Genomic DNA, 14,752 nt, shown 5'->3' on the forward strand with positions numbered 1-14,752 from the left:
AATTGTTCTCCATGTGAGCTGAAGGTAAGATAAGAAGTAGTGGTCTAAATCTGAAGCAAGAGAGATTTAAGAAAAGCTTTCTAAGTATAAGGATAATTAAGCTCTGGAATAGGCGTCCAAGGGGGTTGCAGAATTCACATCACTGGAGCTTTTTAAGAACAGGTTGGATAAACTCCTGTCAGGACTGGTCTAGGTTTACCTGGTCCTACCTGAGTGCAGGGGGCTGGATCTGATGATCTCTCAACTCAATGTGTCTTCCAGCCCTGTGTGCCTATGAAAATGCAGTTATGTTGTTTAAGATTTACAATGCAAATTAGATTAATTGAATATTTACTCAATCAAGTGAATAAATTTTAATAAAGTTTTATTATATAGATCCAGATGTCTTAGTTTATTTCAAGCATAATTATTTATTGAATACAAAAAATAGGCCTTCCCTGAATGTGAACTCTATGGAGTACTAATACACAACTGCAATGATGGACAAAGTGTTAAAATGTCAGAGAATAGGTAACAAATCTGCATGATGCATCAGTGAGAGATCTATAAAATTGGTGTCAGTAGTATATACAACGTACACGATGAATTGGAATTTCTTTCATATCTTCCCTGTGATCCCGGGCATAGTCCCATAGATAATAATCAAGAAGAACTGCATTGACTCTTTCACTCATGTTTTGTCCCTTCTTCTTATAAAGTTCCAGCAGGTGATCACAGATCAATCCACAACACCAAATAGAACAACCTCGTATCTCCACTTCTTGTTTATCTCCAGACTGAAACATTATTCCTATAGAACAGAGTAGAGAGCACTCCAATTAATGTTCAGTGGAACAGAAGACAGGAGTCACAGATGTTATACACTTTATATTTAACTATATATGTAGCTTAAAGAGAAACCAGAGTTATAGATTTGATATATTGCACCATAAATCAAAAGAATTCAGCCTGTGCATTTTCTAGGGTTTTCATTTTGTTTTTCTGTGTATATTTATGAGTTGCTGCATTGTTAAACTCCCATCTACTGAGAAGTATGTCCTATATATTTTAGTTATTTCTAAAATACAGCAGTAGGTGGCTGCGGATAAGGGTTGATATACAGGCAAATCCAGATACTACTCCACTATTCAAGGTAAGGAATGTTGCAGGCTGGCGTTATGCAAGCTGCCCATATTTATGAATACACCTTACTCCTGTTCTTGCAATTCCAGTCCTTATCTTTTTCTGACAAGAGACTGACAATTACGTATCCACCACTGTATGGCAGCAGAATCTGATTATATCACCCCGGCACTAGAAGACCACAAGACTCTTAAGCTCCTGTGATTTAAAACAGAATTCAAATCTGTTTTCCAAAACGCTAGTGAACAAATCCACTGTGTCATATAATTCCTCATCTTTTTTTGCCATTGAGGAAGGTAAGACAGACGCATTGTTTTGCATGTAGACGATATTGCAGTTTCTCATTTTCTCCATTAACTTTTTTAAGTAATGCATATATTTTAGAAGAGTTAACCTACTCCTTCTGAACAGCTCACTAACTGAACAGAAGACTATTTTAATCTAAAAAGGATTTAACAGCTAAAACAGAATAATCCAGAAAATAAAGATTGTGTCCTGAAACATTATTAGGTGGGACTATAGTTCATCCCATTATTTTGATGTCCTTTACCTCTCCCCACTGCCTGCAAGAATGGAACTGTAGCTTTTATTTTGTATTTGATGCTGCCAGTCAATAGTGAAAGATTTGTGAACATTGAAACCAGGACATTACAGGAGAGCAACATTGGGTACATGAATAAACACTGTATTCAGATTTTCAATGAGGAGGATTTTGTTTGTTCTGGAAGACTTGCTAAAGGGAAGAAAAACAAAAGTTGGAGGACTGGGAGCTGATTTCTTTTAAGTTAGTGATTGGTGTAATTAAGGAGATAGGGAAGCGTAGATTTAATAAATGAACTATTGTTTATAATGTCTTGATATTGGATTTACCCTACTGCCAGGCAGTATTGTTTCATCAGAGAGATGAACTAACAGCCAAAAATTACCAATAACTAAGTACATGGTAAAGTGGTTAAGCCAAAGACAGGCTACAGGTTTTAATGAGAAAAGTGAAACAAATACATAAAAAATTTAGAGACAAATCCTATTTCCTACTATTAGTTGTTTTACTGTTAACATGCACAGGAAAATGGAAACAAGCATCAATAAATAAAAATGCAATACAGAAGCTGTATTTGTTGGATATAAGTGTGCTACCATGTATTGACAAAACACACCACAGATTAGAATAGAGGCAGTTGTCAGTGGACATGACTAAAGGACTGCCAGATGTAAAGGGACCCATTTATTCTAATGGCTACAATAGCTAGGCCTTTTCTATGACTCTAGAGAGAATTTGCTTATATGGTCTTCAGAATTTCACTTCCCATGGATATGTTTACAGAATAACTAACAAAATAACTTTATGTTTCTATATTACTGTTCTTTTCACACACAAACTGATAACAGTTACTGTGAGGTAAATGACTGTCCCCACCCTTTTGTTTTTTCAAGTTCAGAAAAAAGGTAGGTACAACTATTAGGAACTCACTAACGGTACGTCTACACCACCCGCCGGATTGGCGGGTAGCGATTGATCTATCGCAGATCGATTTATCGCATATAGTGTAGACGCGATAAATTGATCCCCAATTTTTCACCCGTCGACTGCTGAACTCCAGCTTGGCAATAGGCGTAAGCAAAGTCGACAGGGGAACCATGGCCATCAATCCCGTGCCACAAGGACATGACGTAAGTAATTCTAAGTCGATCTAAGATATGCAACTTCAGCTACGAGAATAGCGTAGCTGAAGTCAATGTATCTTAGATCGATCCCCCGCCCTCCCCGCAGTGTAGACCAGGCCTAAGGGTATGTTTACACTACAATTAAAAATCTGTGGCTGGCCCATGCCAGCTGACTCAGACTCACAGAGCTTGGGCTAAGGGGCTGTTTAATTGCAGTACAGACATTCAAGCTTGGGCTGAAGCTCCAACCTGAGCTTGAATGTCTACACCGCAATTAAACAGCTCCTTAGCCCAAGCCATGCGAGCCACAGTCAGCTGGCATGGGCCAGCTGCAGGTGTCTAACTGCAACATAGACATACTCTAAGCCACAAACGGGCAGCTATAACCTTGTTGAAAATGGCACCAGCCCAAACAGAAGCTCAGTGTTCAACTGGTATACATCCATTTAAATCCAACCTTAGTAGTGTTTAATCCAAATAAATTTACAGTTTAATATTTATATACGATGAAAAAGATGACAGGGGGTGGTCTCCTCATCCCCGATCTTTAAATCGTGTACTTTCTCTCCCTTTCCCCATCATTGGATGATAACCCTGCACAACAAAAAGGAAAAAAAAAAAACCTCTCTCATACGTCTTTCATAGAGGCTAATAATCTCTATGCTACAAAATATTCATAAATGCTGACAAACACCACAAACACACTTGATGCAATAAAGGAGTTGCAAACCTTCACGGAGTTTCCTCATCAGTTCATCAGAATATCTCATTGCTCCCAGGTGAACAAGGACTTGAGGGATCCTATAGTCAGCAAATACAGTCAGACTAGAAATGTCACCGAAGCAGCCATCTCCTTTCCCTTCCAATGCGCTCCAAGTATCAGCCACTAGTATTTGTGCCCGTTTATAAAAAGACACCTTTTTACCCTGACAGATAACAAGAAAACAACTGTTTAGGCACCTGAGAGATGTAGGTATTCACAGACTTCATTTTGTTAAAAGGAAATAATCATTATTATGCTTACTCAACTAAGGATGGCTAGTTAAACAGAATATGGTATCCTAGTATACATTCCAGTAAAAACACTGTAGAACCAAATCCAAATTTTATATGCAAAAAACCCTTAAAGAAATATACCTGAACTTACTGCAGTGGAACTAAGATACTGTGATATCAGGTTATTGAATAATATTAGTTTATTACCTGTGAGAATTACTGTGATATCAAGTTACTGAGTAACAATGGTTTATTGTTTTATTCATTATATTGTTGTATAATGGTTTATTATAAGTTATGCTACTTGGAGCCCAGTTAAATCAAAGTTTCTTTCAGAAGTCCTAGAGTTCACCCAAGACTTTATCCGGAGGAAAGTAACATATGGAGTATCTTACTGGATGAGACCACTGGTACATCGAGTTCAACAGTTTGCCTCTAATACTGATCAAACAATATTCCAGTGAAGGCAACGCTTAACATTCATTCCATACATCTTGCCAATTACACAGGGATAGAGGGGAAAATTCATTTCAGTAATTGTTTTATAGTCTGAAGCATGAGATTTGCTTAGATTGTTAAAATGCTTTTGTATTAGGCCTCAATCCTGCAAAGACTTAGGCATGTGCTTCATCTAATTCATTGTGTGCAGTCTCATCGACTTTAAAGTGTAAAGTTGAAAATGTGCATAAGCCTTTGCAGGATTGGGGCCCTAGCTCTATAAATATTTTTATCAAAATAAAATCAGATCTGATTAAAATACAGCTATAGCAGAATAGGGTTTGTTTGTTGAAGTGGCTACTATAGAACACTAGCAAATGAGATAGGACTTTCATTAGATTTTGGAATACTTTTCTGCCACTTCCCCTCCCCTTGAATTTTCACAATTCACAATGGACAGCAAGAAAATTATTCTTTTTCTAAAACTGTGCTTTAAACTACTCCAGCGAACAGAGCGTATTTTTTGCTGTTCTGTGCCCAACTCCAAAAGGACCAAGAGATCAGCAGTGCCAAGTCTGTTTCTCTGCAAACCACTTGAGTGTTTTTTTTAGTTCTCCCTCTCCATCCTCCACTCATCCTGCACGTCTGCCCCCCTCCATTTTTAAAGAAATACTAATTTTAGAATCTTATTGTGTTTCATTCAAATGCAACTCAAAGTATAGCCTGATTTATGTAAGGAAGTAATACTTTGTATTTACAGCAACAATTTCCAGCGCTTATCCTTTTAAAAGAAAGAAATTAAAGCCTACTGGACTGTGATAGTAGTTTTCATGTCCTTCCCAAAATGCTACCATAGTGACCCCATCTCCCTCTAAGCCTTCATAACTTGTCTGTTGGACAGAGTAGAATTAGCTAGGGTTGTTGGTGGCAGTTTCCAGGAAGAAGCAATATCGTTAGAGAAATAGTATTACCGCTTAAACTGTTTTCTCAGATTGTTTTTGAGGGAAATTGGACCAACTATCAGTTTTGGCAGTGGGACTCCATTGAAAGATTAAATTGTGATCCCTCCTCCCCAACGAAGAGAGGAAAAACAGCTGGAATCATCAGAACCCTTACTAATTCTGACCTACCAGTAGATCTCATCTTGAGAGTCAGACAGAGGCCTAAGTACCATGTTACCAGGGCTAGTTGCTGCTAAAAAAGCAGTGTATTGAGCATGAAAGGTATGATAATGCTTCTAGTACCAAATCAGAGAAAAGGTGGATTGTTAGAGGGTGAGGATTTTACAGTTCCAGAATGTTGGATGCAAAGTGTATATTATATATATATATATATATATATCATTCATGGGTCACTGCTTAGAAAGGATTCCATAGTTTAACTGGCAGGCAAGAGAGACTCCTGCAATGTGAATCCTGGGACATATTTCAAGTACAGCAGTGATTTTAAGTACAACAGTGATTCACAAGTAGTGTGTCTCTGGGCCTCACTTCAGCAAAGCACTTAAGTGCTTGCTTAACGGTGGCAACTAGTTTTTTTTGTTTTTTGGGGGGAGGGGGAAGGAGGGAGGCAGGGAGAGGGAGGAAACACACCAGGTGGGAAGAGATGGAGGGCAGTCTATTAATATTAAGGTCTCTTTTTTTTTGGTGCCACTTTTTTTGGTTTGTAATTTGCCTTTAAAAAATTAAGGACAATAGGGACTCTGATTAGTGTAATTTTAGCAACAAAGTGTCTCATATGTAGTACATTTTGTGAAACTTATGCCCATAGAATTGGGGACATCTTGTCTTAGTTGTAAAAATTCCCCTGGAAAATCAGAGCATGACTGAGAAAAGCTGAAGCCTAGTATGGTTATACTTTTGAATATGAACGTGACACACTAATGCACATTACATTTTTGTTCTTAAGTGTAATTAGGGAAATTTTATTTGTTTTCAGATTCCTCCCCTACCCAACTTCAGTTTCTGCTACTTCCTGATCCTCTATCATGTCATGGTCCTGCCTTGTGACACCCCAGTCTTCTACCACGGAAGCAAAGTTGATAATGTGCAAACTGGGACTGTCTCTCCACTGCTAGCACTTGTTTTGTTACAACCAGGGTATAAATTTGGCCAGCAGTGTTTCATCCACCTTCAGAACATATAGCTGCCCGGCAAAAAACAAAAGATAGGCCCTGCATTAGTGCAATAAACTCTTTGATCATGTAAATGTTTATGGTGCAACATCAGCATTTGTGACTGATTTTCATTCTGCAGTTTGTTTGCAGCTGCTATTTATAATGCAAGACTCATTAATCCAGGGGTAGGCAACCTATGGCACATGTGCCGAAGGCGGCACGCAAGCTGATTTTCAGCGGCACTCACACTGCCCGGGTCCTGGCCACCGGTCTGGAGAGCTCTGCATTTTAATTTAATTTTAAATGAAGTTTCTTAAACATTTTAAAAAGCTTATTTACTTTACATACAACAGTAATTTAGTTATCTATTATAGACTTATAGAAAGAGATCTTCTAAAAACATTAAAATGTATTACTGGCACATGAAACCTTAAATTAGAATCAATAAATGAAGACTCGGTACACCACTTCTGAAAGGCTGCCGACCCCTGCATTAAGCATTCAGGCTCTTGTGAAGGTTACATAAACACATTTTGCCATTCCGCAGATAAGAAGCATATTCTGCTTATCACTTTCCAGTAAAGTGTTTATCTTTTAATCAGACATGTATTTGCTGGAAGGAGGAAAAATATGCTTTGAACTGTTTAACATGAACAGCATAGTAACTTCAGAAACTAGTTAGGGTGGACTTCTTTTAGAATATAGGCCCACCTTAGATTTGGATGAACTATGATTTTAAATTGAGTTGGGATATTAGCATGAGCAACAGATCCAACACAAATGACCAAAAGGAATAAGACCGTGAGAAAGAGGAGTTGTGGTGTTAAATGTGTAATGACCCTTTTGTGGCAACATTGCAACATGACCCCCTTCTGGCCTATCTCGGAGTGAAGCTAGATAGCACGCTAACCTTCCATAACCAACTGAAGAAGGTAAATACCAAGACAAAAACAAGGGTCAACCAGGTCCAGAAACTGGCAAGCACAAGCTGGTGAGCATCACCATCAGTGCTAGACACATCAGTCCTTGTGTACTCCATAGCTGAATACTGTGCACTGGTACGGACCAGAAGTAGTGATACTCAACTTGATGCTGTCCAACTGAACACTGCAATGCATCACTGGAATCCTCAAGCTGACCCCAACACCTTAGCTGCCAATGCTGTTGCACATTGCAGCAAATGGATGGAGGAGCAATGCCACAACCCTTCTGGAATTCCAGAGGACCACGGAACATGAAGTCTTCCCATTCTCTAGGACCTTAACACCATTTCTCACCACCACTTGAGGTTGCATAAGCACTTTTGGACTCACATATTTAAGCTTCAATAGTGCGATTTCAACCCTGATGAAGCTTGGAAAGCAGAATGGAACTCATATGAAGTCAAAATACTTCATTGGGTCTTTCACAATGCATTAAGATCCCTGGTTTGATCTCCCATGAAGCTCTTGGGCAACCAAAACCACATCTGCACAAACGATGGCAGATGCGGATACTTGCTGTACAAATGGAAAATTTAAGACTCTCCAGAGTGCGACTGGGGTCACTCAGAACAAACCATGAAACATAGAACAACTCAATGCCTGATTTACAAATACGAAGGATGCATCACAACAATACACTCTGCTACTCCAGATGCAGCTATCTGGCTTGCCATCTAAATGTAAAGATGCTGCTCTACATTTACATCAGCCATATGAAGAAGAAATATCAACTCTTCAAATACCAGTGTTATCTTTTTTAAGTTTCAGGCACAACAACAGAAATAAAAACATGGTTAACTGGGTACCAGATGCAGTAAATAATCGGTTAAAAAAGAATGAAACTCCATCTGGCCTTAGCTAAGGTCCAATAATTGGCAATTACATCACTTATTTGTTAAAAGGTATAAAAAAGGAAACTCTTAAAGGGTTCATTGCTAATACCTGCCTGACCATGCTGGAGCTAACCAATACGGATCTAAGCACCGTTGGGCTTAGGCCATTTGTAAGTATCTTGATCAAATGCTTATAAAATGTTTTGTTACTGTTTGGAAGTAATAAATTGCTTATTATTTATGCTTTTTAGACATGTTTAGAATCAACTGTATAAATATCATTTGATTGAATAAAGGAATTTATGATTAAATTAATATCATGGTAATACCCTGCATAAATAATAATAATTCAAACTCATCTGAACTGTTTTCCATATAGAAGACATCTTATTTCTCAGTAGGAAGCCACACAAAGAAATAAAATAACATCACCTACTGAAGACCAGCCAGGGAAAAATTAACAGTTATAAATGCCATTCTGCACTTTATTGGCCTGTTTCCTCTTTGCATGTTGTCAGTATACTTTCGGTTCAAGTTCAGATGTTCAAAAGAGGGTATCTTGAAAAGACCACCTATCATCACTAATGCTCGTGCAGGTCTTCTTCATGTGTGGTGTGAAAGCAGAGCTGTCATAAACAGATAGTTAAGGGTTAATGTCTCTCTTACCTGTAAAGGGTTAAGAAGCTCAGTAAACCTGGCTGACACCTGACCAGAGGACCAATAGGGGGACAAGATACTTTCAAATCTTCGTGGAGGGAAGTCGTTTGTTTGTGCTCTTTGTTTTGGGGGTTGTTCGCTCTTGGGACTAAGAGGGACCAGACGTCAATCCAGGCTCTCCAAATCTTTCTAAATCAGTCTCTCATGTTTCAAACTTGTAAGTAACAGCCAGGCAAGGCGTGTTAGTCTTGTTGGTTTTCTCAACTTGTAAATGTTCCTTTTTGCTGAGAGGATTTTACCTCCGTTTGCTGTAACTTTGAACCTAAGGCTAGAGGGCGTTCCTCTGGGCTATATGAATCTGATTACCCTGTAAAGTATTTTCCATCCTGATTTTACAGAGATGATTTTTATCTTTCTTAAGAACCTGATTGATTTTTCCTTGTTTTAAGATCCAAGGGGATTGGATCTGGACTCACCAGGAATTGGTGGGGGAAAGGAAGGGGGGAATGGTTAAATTCTCCTTGTGTTAAGATCCAAGGGGTTGGATCGGTGTTCACCAGGAACTTGGTGAAAAAGCCTCTCAAGACTGCCCAACGAGGGGAAGGACAGGAAGTGTTCCCGACATTGAAATTTCTGGATAATGGCAGTGTTACCAGATCTAAGCTAGTAATTAAGCTTAGAGTGTCCATGCAGGTCCCCACATCTGTACCCTAAAGTTCAGAGTGGAGGAGGAACCTTGACAAGAGCACTAGTATAGACAGTACTAAACACAGTGCAACTCATCTTCTCTGACATCTGGGACAGAATATGCTAGCAGAGACCAAGCTCCAGTATAGACAGGAGATGCCAACAAATGAAGCAAAAATTGACTAGACCCAATTTCCTGGACAGCAGCCCTTTCCTTTTATGAGACTTTGATTTAATCTGTTTTATTCTGCTCCATCCCTGTAGAGATGGTGTATGAGCAGAAGTATAACATTATGGGTTAATTATATTTTATATTCATCTATATACAACACCCACTGAACTCAACAGGAGTCACGGGGCAGATCCCCAGCTGCTATAAATTGTTATACTCCATTAAAAATAAAAGTTTCTTCAGTGGCTGCTGAAACCCTTAAAAAATGGGGAGAAGGGAATTTAAAAAAACCCTGGAGACAGATAAAAGGAAAAATAAAAAGTTAGTGGGAGCAGAATATAAACTTTCAGCTGCCGGAATTATCTTTTCCTGTGTGTTTATATAGACCCTGGTACAATGGGGCCCTAATTTGAGTGGGAACCCTGTCACTCCTACAATACAAAAATAAAGAAGAGTGGTGATGAGGAAACAAATAGAAGAGGGGGAGAGAAAAGGAAAACTGTGTTTTTACTCATAAAAGTGTATATCATCCACAAGGAATGCATCACTAGTACAGGAGTTATTTATCAGTGCAAGTAATTATGGAAGTCCCTATTGGGTTTCAAGGAGCACGAAAGCTTTAGTTAAGCAAGTGATTTTTAAGTATTATTTGTAATTTTGTTGTTATCTGCTGTTAGCTTTATAAACAAAACCAATTTTACATCTTAAAAATTATTTTTTTTAAAAACAAAGTTCCCTATATTACTTATGATTAAATATTATTATTAAAAACCCATTAAAAATTTCACTAAATGCTGTTTGCTTTTTACCCCAGAGAAACATCAGTAAAAATTGAATAGTCAATTTCACTTTTATTTCTAGTCAATTTCACTTTCAGGTTCTCAAGCACTAACACCATGCTATTATGTTTGGATAGCAAACATAGTAGAAGAATTGTTATCATTGAAATTTAAAAAAAAAAAAAAAGAAGATTTCATGGCAACGTTTCTGTTAGCCTTTGATTTTATGGAAGCTTATTTTCACAAAAATCTCAATTCTGAGTAAAAATTTGACCTGTTGTCATTAAAAAAAAAAAAAGTTCTCATGGATAGCCTAACAATAGTTTTGGGGTACACTCAGTAATAAGTGAGCTCCTTTTAAATGCAAAATTCCCCAGCAGAACTAACTTACCTTAAATGTAGCCTCATCTCTGTAAGAAGGAAAATTCTCTACTACTATACGCAGTAGTTTCTGAGCACTTTTCTCACTCATTTTAACACAAGTGACGAAAGAGCCTCCAAACTTCTCAAGCAGAATTGTCCCTGTTTCATTCAGAATACGATGTCTCTCTTCAATCAAAGGCATGGGGACATCTGTGTCAGAGCGAAATACATGTCTAACCTGCTCAAGTGTCATAGTGGCGTAATATGCGGCACTGGTAATAGGTATTCCTTCAGAAAAATTAAAAAAAAAAACTCTCTTAGAATGTCATGTTATATAGGCATTTGTGAAATAATAATCACTTAGGATTGGAACAGTTATATTACAGCTGTACACTAGAACGTTATGTTCACAAATTAAGATGAAGCAAGTACTCAGTCAACTGTTAAGTTTGATTTTAAATGGAGATAAAGGTTTATTATGCCTATAGACTCCTACAGATAACAGCTCCCAAATGGCAAGTCATCATTGTACATTTCTTCTTTTTTCTGTATCTTTCCCCATTTCTACTAGTCTTCAATACTTGACTTGATGTTTAAATAATATCCCATGCAAATATCAGCACACAATTCTTACTCCTATTTTTACTTTAATTGCCAGTCATTCTGAATCCACATAAAATATCCTTATAGCTTTCCCCTTATTTGTATGCACTCATTGTGGTTTCTTCATAAAGACATTTAACCAGACCCACACTGAGAATTTTTGGCCATACCTTCACATAACATAAGAACGGCCGTACTAGGTCAGACCAATAGTCCATCTAGCCCAGTATCCTGTCTGCCAACAGGGGCCAATGCCAGGTGCCCCAGAGGGAGTGAACCTAACAAACAATTAATGATCAAGTTATCTCTCTTCTGCCATCCATCCCCACCCTCTGACAAACAGAGGCTAGGGACACCGCTATTAGCCACTAATGGAGTTAACTTCCATGAATTTATCCAGTTCTCTTTGAAATGCTGTTATAGCCACCATTGGTCTAGCACTCCTTCAGTGATAGCAACTGTGGAAGCACCAGCCTGCACCAGGTACAGGTGTTTCTATTACTGTGGTTTCTAGACTTGCTGGAACTGCATTGGAGAGATTAGATTAACAGGAGAGAATTCTCTAAAATTCTCAGTGTAGACAAGGTTTATTTGATAATCACAAAAATATAAAATTAATTTAAAAATGTACCTGAAATAACAAGAGTCACGTATGCATATGACTACATAATTGACAATAGTATAATTAATCGGAAAAAATATAACCCAAAACAAAAATTTTGCATATATATGATTAAGTAGTTTATTTTCTATAAGAATGGGTATTACAGCCCTTCTAGTTCATCTCATGTGAACTGAATAGGACTACCCAGATATACTAAGCTGCTCACCTCCATGTATTTGCAGGGTCAAAGAGTACATTTGAAACTGTCTCTGAGACAGTCTGAATTTCCTCCTTCTCCCATCATAATTATAACTACTATGTAGAGTTTTCGTTTAATAAGCAACTCAACCATATAGCCACCATTCAGCTCCACTACAATTCAGAGTAATTATGTACTAACCACCATCAAGTGCTCTGTTGATTGCAGCACAAAGAGACCAGTAACCACTGTACATCTTGCCTCTGTACTTCACCAGACACTTACGGTCTTCCTGTTCAGACCAAAAGGAAAAGTTAAGTGTATCTACAAGAAACACCCAATTCACTGCATCGTCACTCACTGCTTGAGGGTTCAGTTCGTGAAGAGATTTCCAGCCAGACAAACTAAATTCTTTTGCTGAGACTTTGTCAAACAGAGCCTCTGCAACTTTCTTCACTCCCTCTTCCTCAAGGAGCACGTCTTGGCTGTTTTCGGCTATGAACTTGGCAGAGTCTTTAGGAGACAGGAACGCTTCCATGGCTCTCCTTCTAGCGAGAGGGAAAGAAAAACATTCAGAGTCACCCTCTGCAGTACTCAGAGAGCGCGAAGTGACCCAGGGGAGTGACAGAAGCCCAGCACGGCCAGGGCCATTACTAAGTCCATACACCACCAGGTCTCGCGGTAGGTTCCCCCGCCCCTTGCACATGATTAGCTACAGGCCATCACAGCACTTCTCTCAGCAGAACGTACCGGGAAAAGAAAAGAACTAACACCCCCCGCATCGGGCGGGCGCTGCTACAGGGGTACGAGCGTCCCCGGCTCCCCGTTTACCTGGGCAGGTGCGCGGGCGCTTCGCAAGGAGGGCTCCGCACAACGAACGTCAGACCCGTGACAGTACCGAGCAGAACAGGCAGCAGTAGCAGCGCATAGCCCGCCCCTTCCGTCTTTCCTCCAGCCGTCACACCTTCAGCCGCCAATGACAACTTGCCTGATTTGCAGAATAGTGGCGATACGATCAGAAGACGGTGGGCGCTAGCTTTTGAGCTAAGCCGCAGGCTGCACGAAAGAGCCGTTTAACGGAGTGGGGGCTCGGCCTGACCTTTACAGCAGCTTCTCTTTATGACGCTTCTACCAAATTCTTTCCCTCTCTATGACTCCTGGTGCAAGGAGGAGAGAGGACAATTTGGGGGTAAGGGAGAATGCAGGGAAGGCAGTTCTGATGGAATTTTATTGCAGTACAGATGAGTTGCTTGCAGAGTGATCTGAACAGAGAAAGCACCATGCTTTATTTTAAAATGTTACACACCTACAAAAAGCTTAAGGACCGTGAACAAATTACCATGTCATGTTCCCCCATAGAAGTCGTTTGTTAGCCTCCAGTTGTCAGAAAGACATGACACTATGCACTGTAACTCAAAGCCTTTAAATCATAATTTGAGGATTTCAGTAACTTAGCCAGATGTTACGGGTCTATTACAGGAAAAGATGGGTGAGATTCTGTGACCAGCAATATGCAAGTCACTCTAGCCCAGGAGTTCTCAAAGTTCATTGCTTCCTGACCCCTTTCAGACAATAAAGTTAGGGGTCAGGTGGACAGAAGAGCAGGTAGAGTGCAGGGTTTAGCTTCGTGCTTGGGTCCCAGCAAGTCTAATACTGGCCCTGGCAACCCCAGTAAAATGGGGTCACAACTCACTTTGGGGTCCTGACCCAGCTTGAGAAGCACTGGTCTAGCTGAATACTGTCCCATCTGCCCTCAAAAACTAACTATTCTAACACCAGTTTAGGCTTATTTACCCTGAATTATGAAATGGTCCTTAAAGTCACGCTAAAATAGTCCACTTTTTATAAAATACAGTTGGACACTACTGCCATTTCATGCACAGAAAATACTAGCAACCCCCTATCTTCTATTCAGTGGAATACTTGCAGCATTAACACAGACCCAAAGCACTAAGTTAGGCGCAGATACTTACATCAGTAGGTATTTCTCTTGCAAGTACACGAAAGCAATATAAACAGCACCATTCTCAAATGGAGGGATTCATTTTTGCAGTGTTCCTTTCCCCAACACTGATAACCCACTCAAATGAAAATAAATGAATGGAGACAGCACAATAATTTAAGAGGCTAGATTAGACAACTGGCTTCATTTGTACCATTGCTAGAGGTCTAGATTTAATTCAGTTTATATGGAAAAACATGTGCCACTAAACATTGGCCTAGAGAAAGCTTACTAACTGTGGAATTTAAAATATAAGAGTTTCAGAATGAACTTTACATTCTGCATGGTTTAACATATTTGCACTGGCTTGGTTGGCCTAAACACTGATTCTTAAGTGGGACAAAGGTTAAGTAAACCACTGACCACTTGAGCTTCCCCTACAGCTGATTAAAATACTTTTACCTCTCCATCACAAAAAGTATAGCAGCTCAACATCAGAACAAAAGGTTATAGGAAAAACGAGAAGAGGCTCAAAATACCTAGATTGTGATAGTTTAAATACACTTTCATACAAATAAATGGTAGAGGATACA

General features: G+C 39.2%; 1 protein-coding gene across 4 annotated transcripts; it reads right to left on the reverse strand.

Annotated features, from left to right (window-relative positions):
* Positions 1-347: 347 nt before the first annotated feature.
* On the reverse strand, positions 348-13,417 carry C6H9orf64 (chromosome 6 C9orf64 homolog). Of its 4 annotated transcripts, XR_004000915.1 has the most exons (6): positions 12,968-13,037; positions 12,419-12,765; positions 10,840-11,099; positions 3,518-3,713; positions 3,275-3,381; positions 707-790 (listed from the first exon to the last, which is right to left on the reverse strand). XR_004000915.1 is itself a non-coding variant. In XM_030566635.1 (5 exons), exons 2-5 carry the CDS (start codon positions 12,753-12,755, stop codon positions 558-560), a joined length of 1,026 nt encoding a protein of 341 aa, XP_030422495.1. In that variant the 5' UTR covers positions 12,756-12,765; positions 13,049-13,417; the 3' UTR covers positions 348-557. The 4 variants fall into 4 exon arrangements, 3 of the variants coding, with proteins under 3 accessions (XP_030422495.1, XP_030422494.1, XP_030422496.1); XM_030566635.1 differs by lacking the exons at positions 3,275-3,381; positions 12,968-13,037 and adding an exon at positions 13,049-13,417 and having other exon boundaries at positions 348-790; XM_030566634.1 differs by lacking the exon at positions 3,275-3,381 and having other exon boundaries at positions 348-790.
* Positions 13,418-14,752: the final 1,335 nt, after the last annotated feature.

The sequence above is a fragment of the Gopherus evgoodei genome, chromosome 6, assembly GCF_007399415.2.
Source record: "Gopherus evgoodei ecotype Sinaloan lineage chromosome 6, rGopEvg1_v1.p, whole genome shotgun sequence".
NCBI classification, from domain to species: Eukaryota; Metazoa; Chordata; order Testudines; family Testudinidae; genus Gopherus; species Gopherus evgoodei.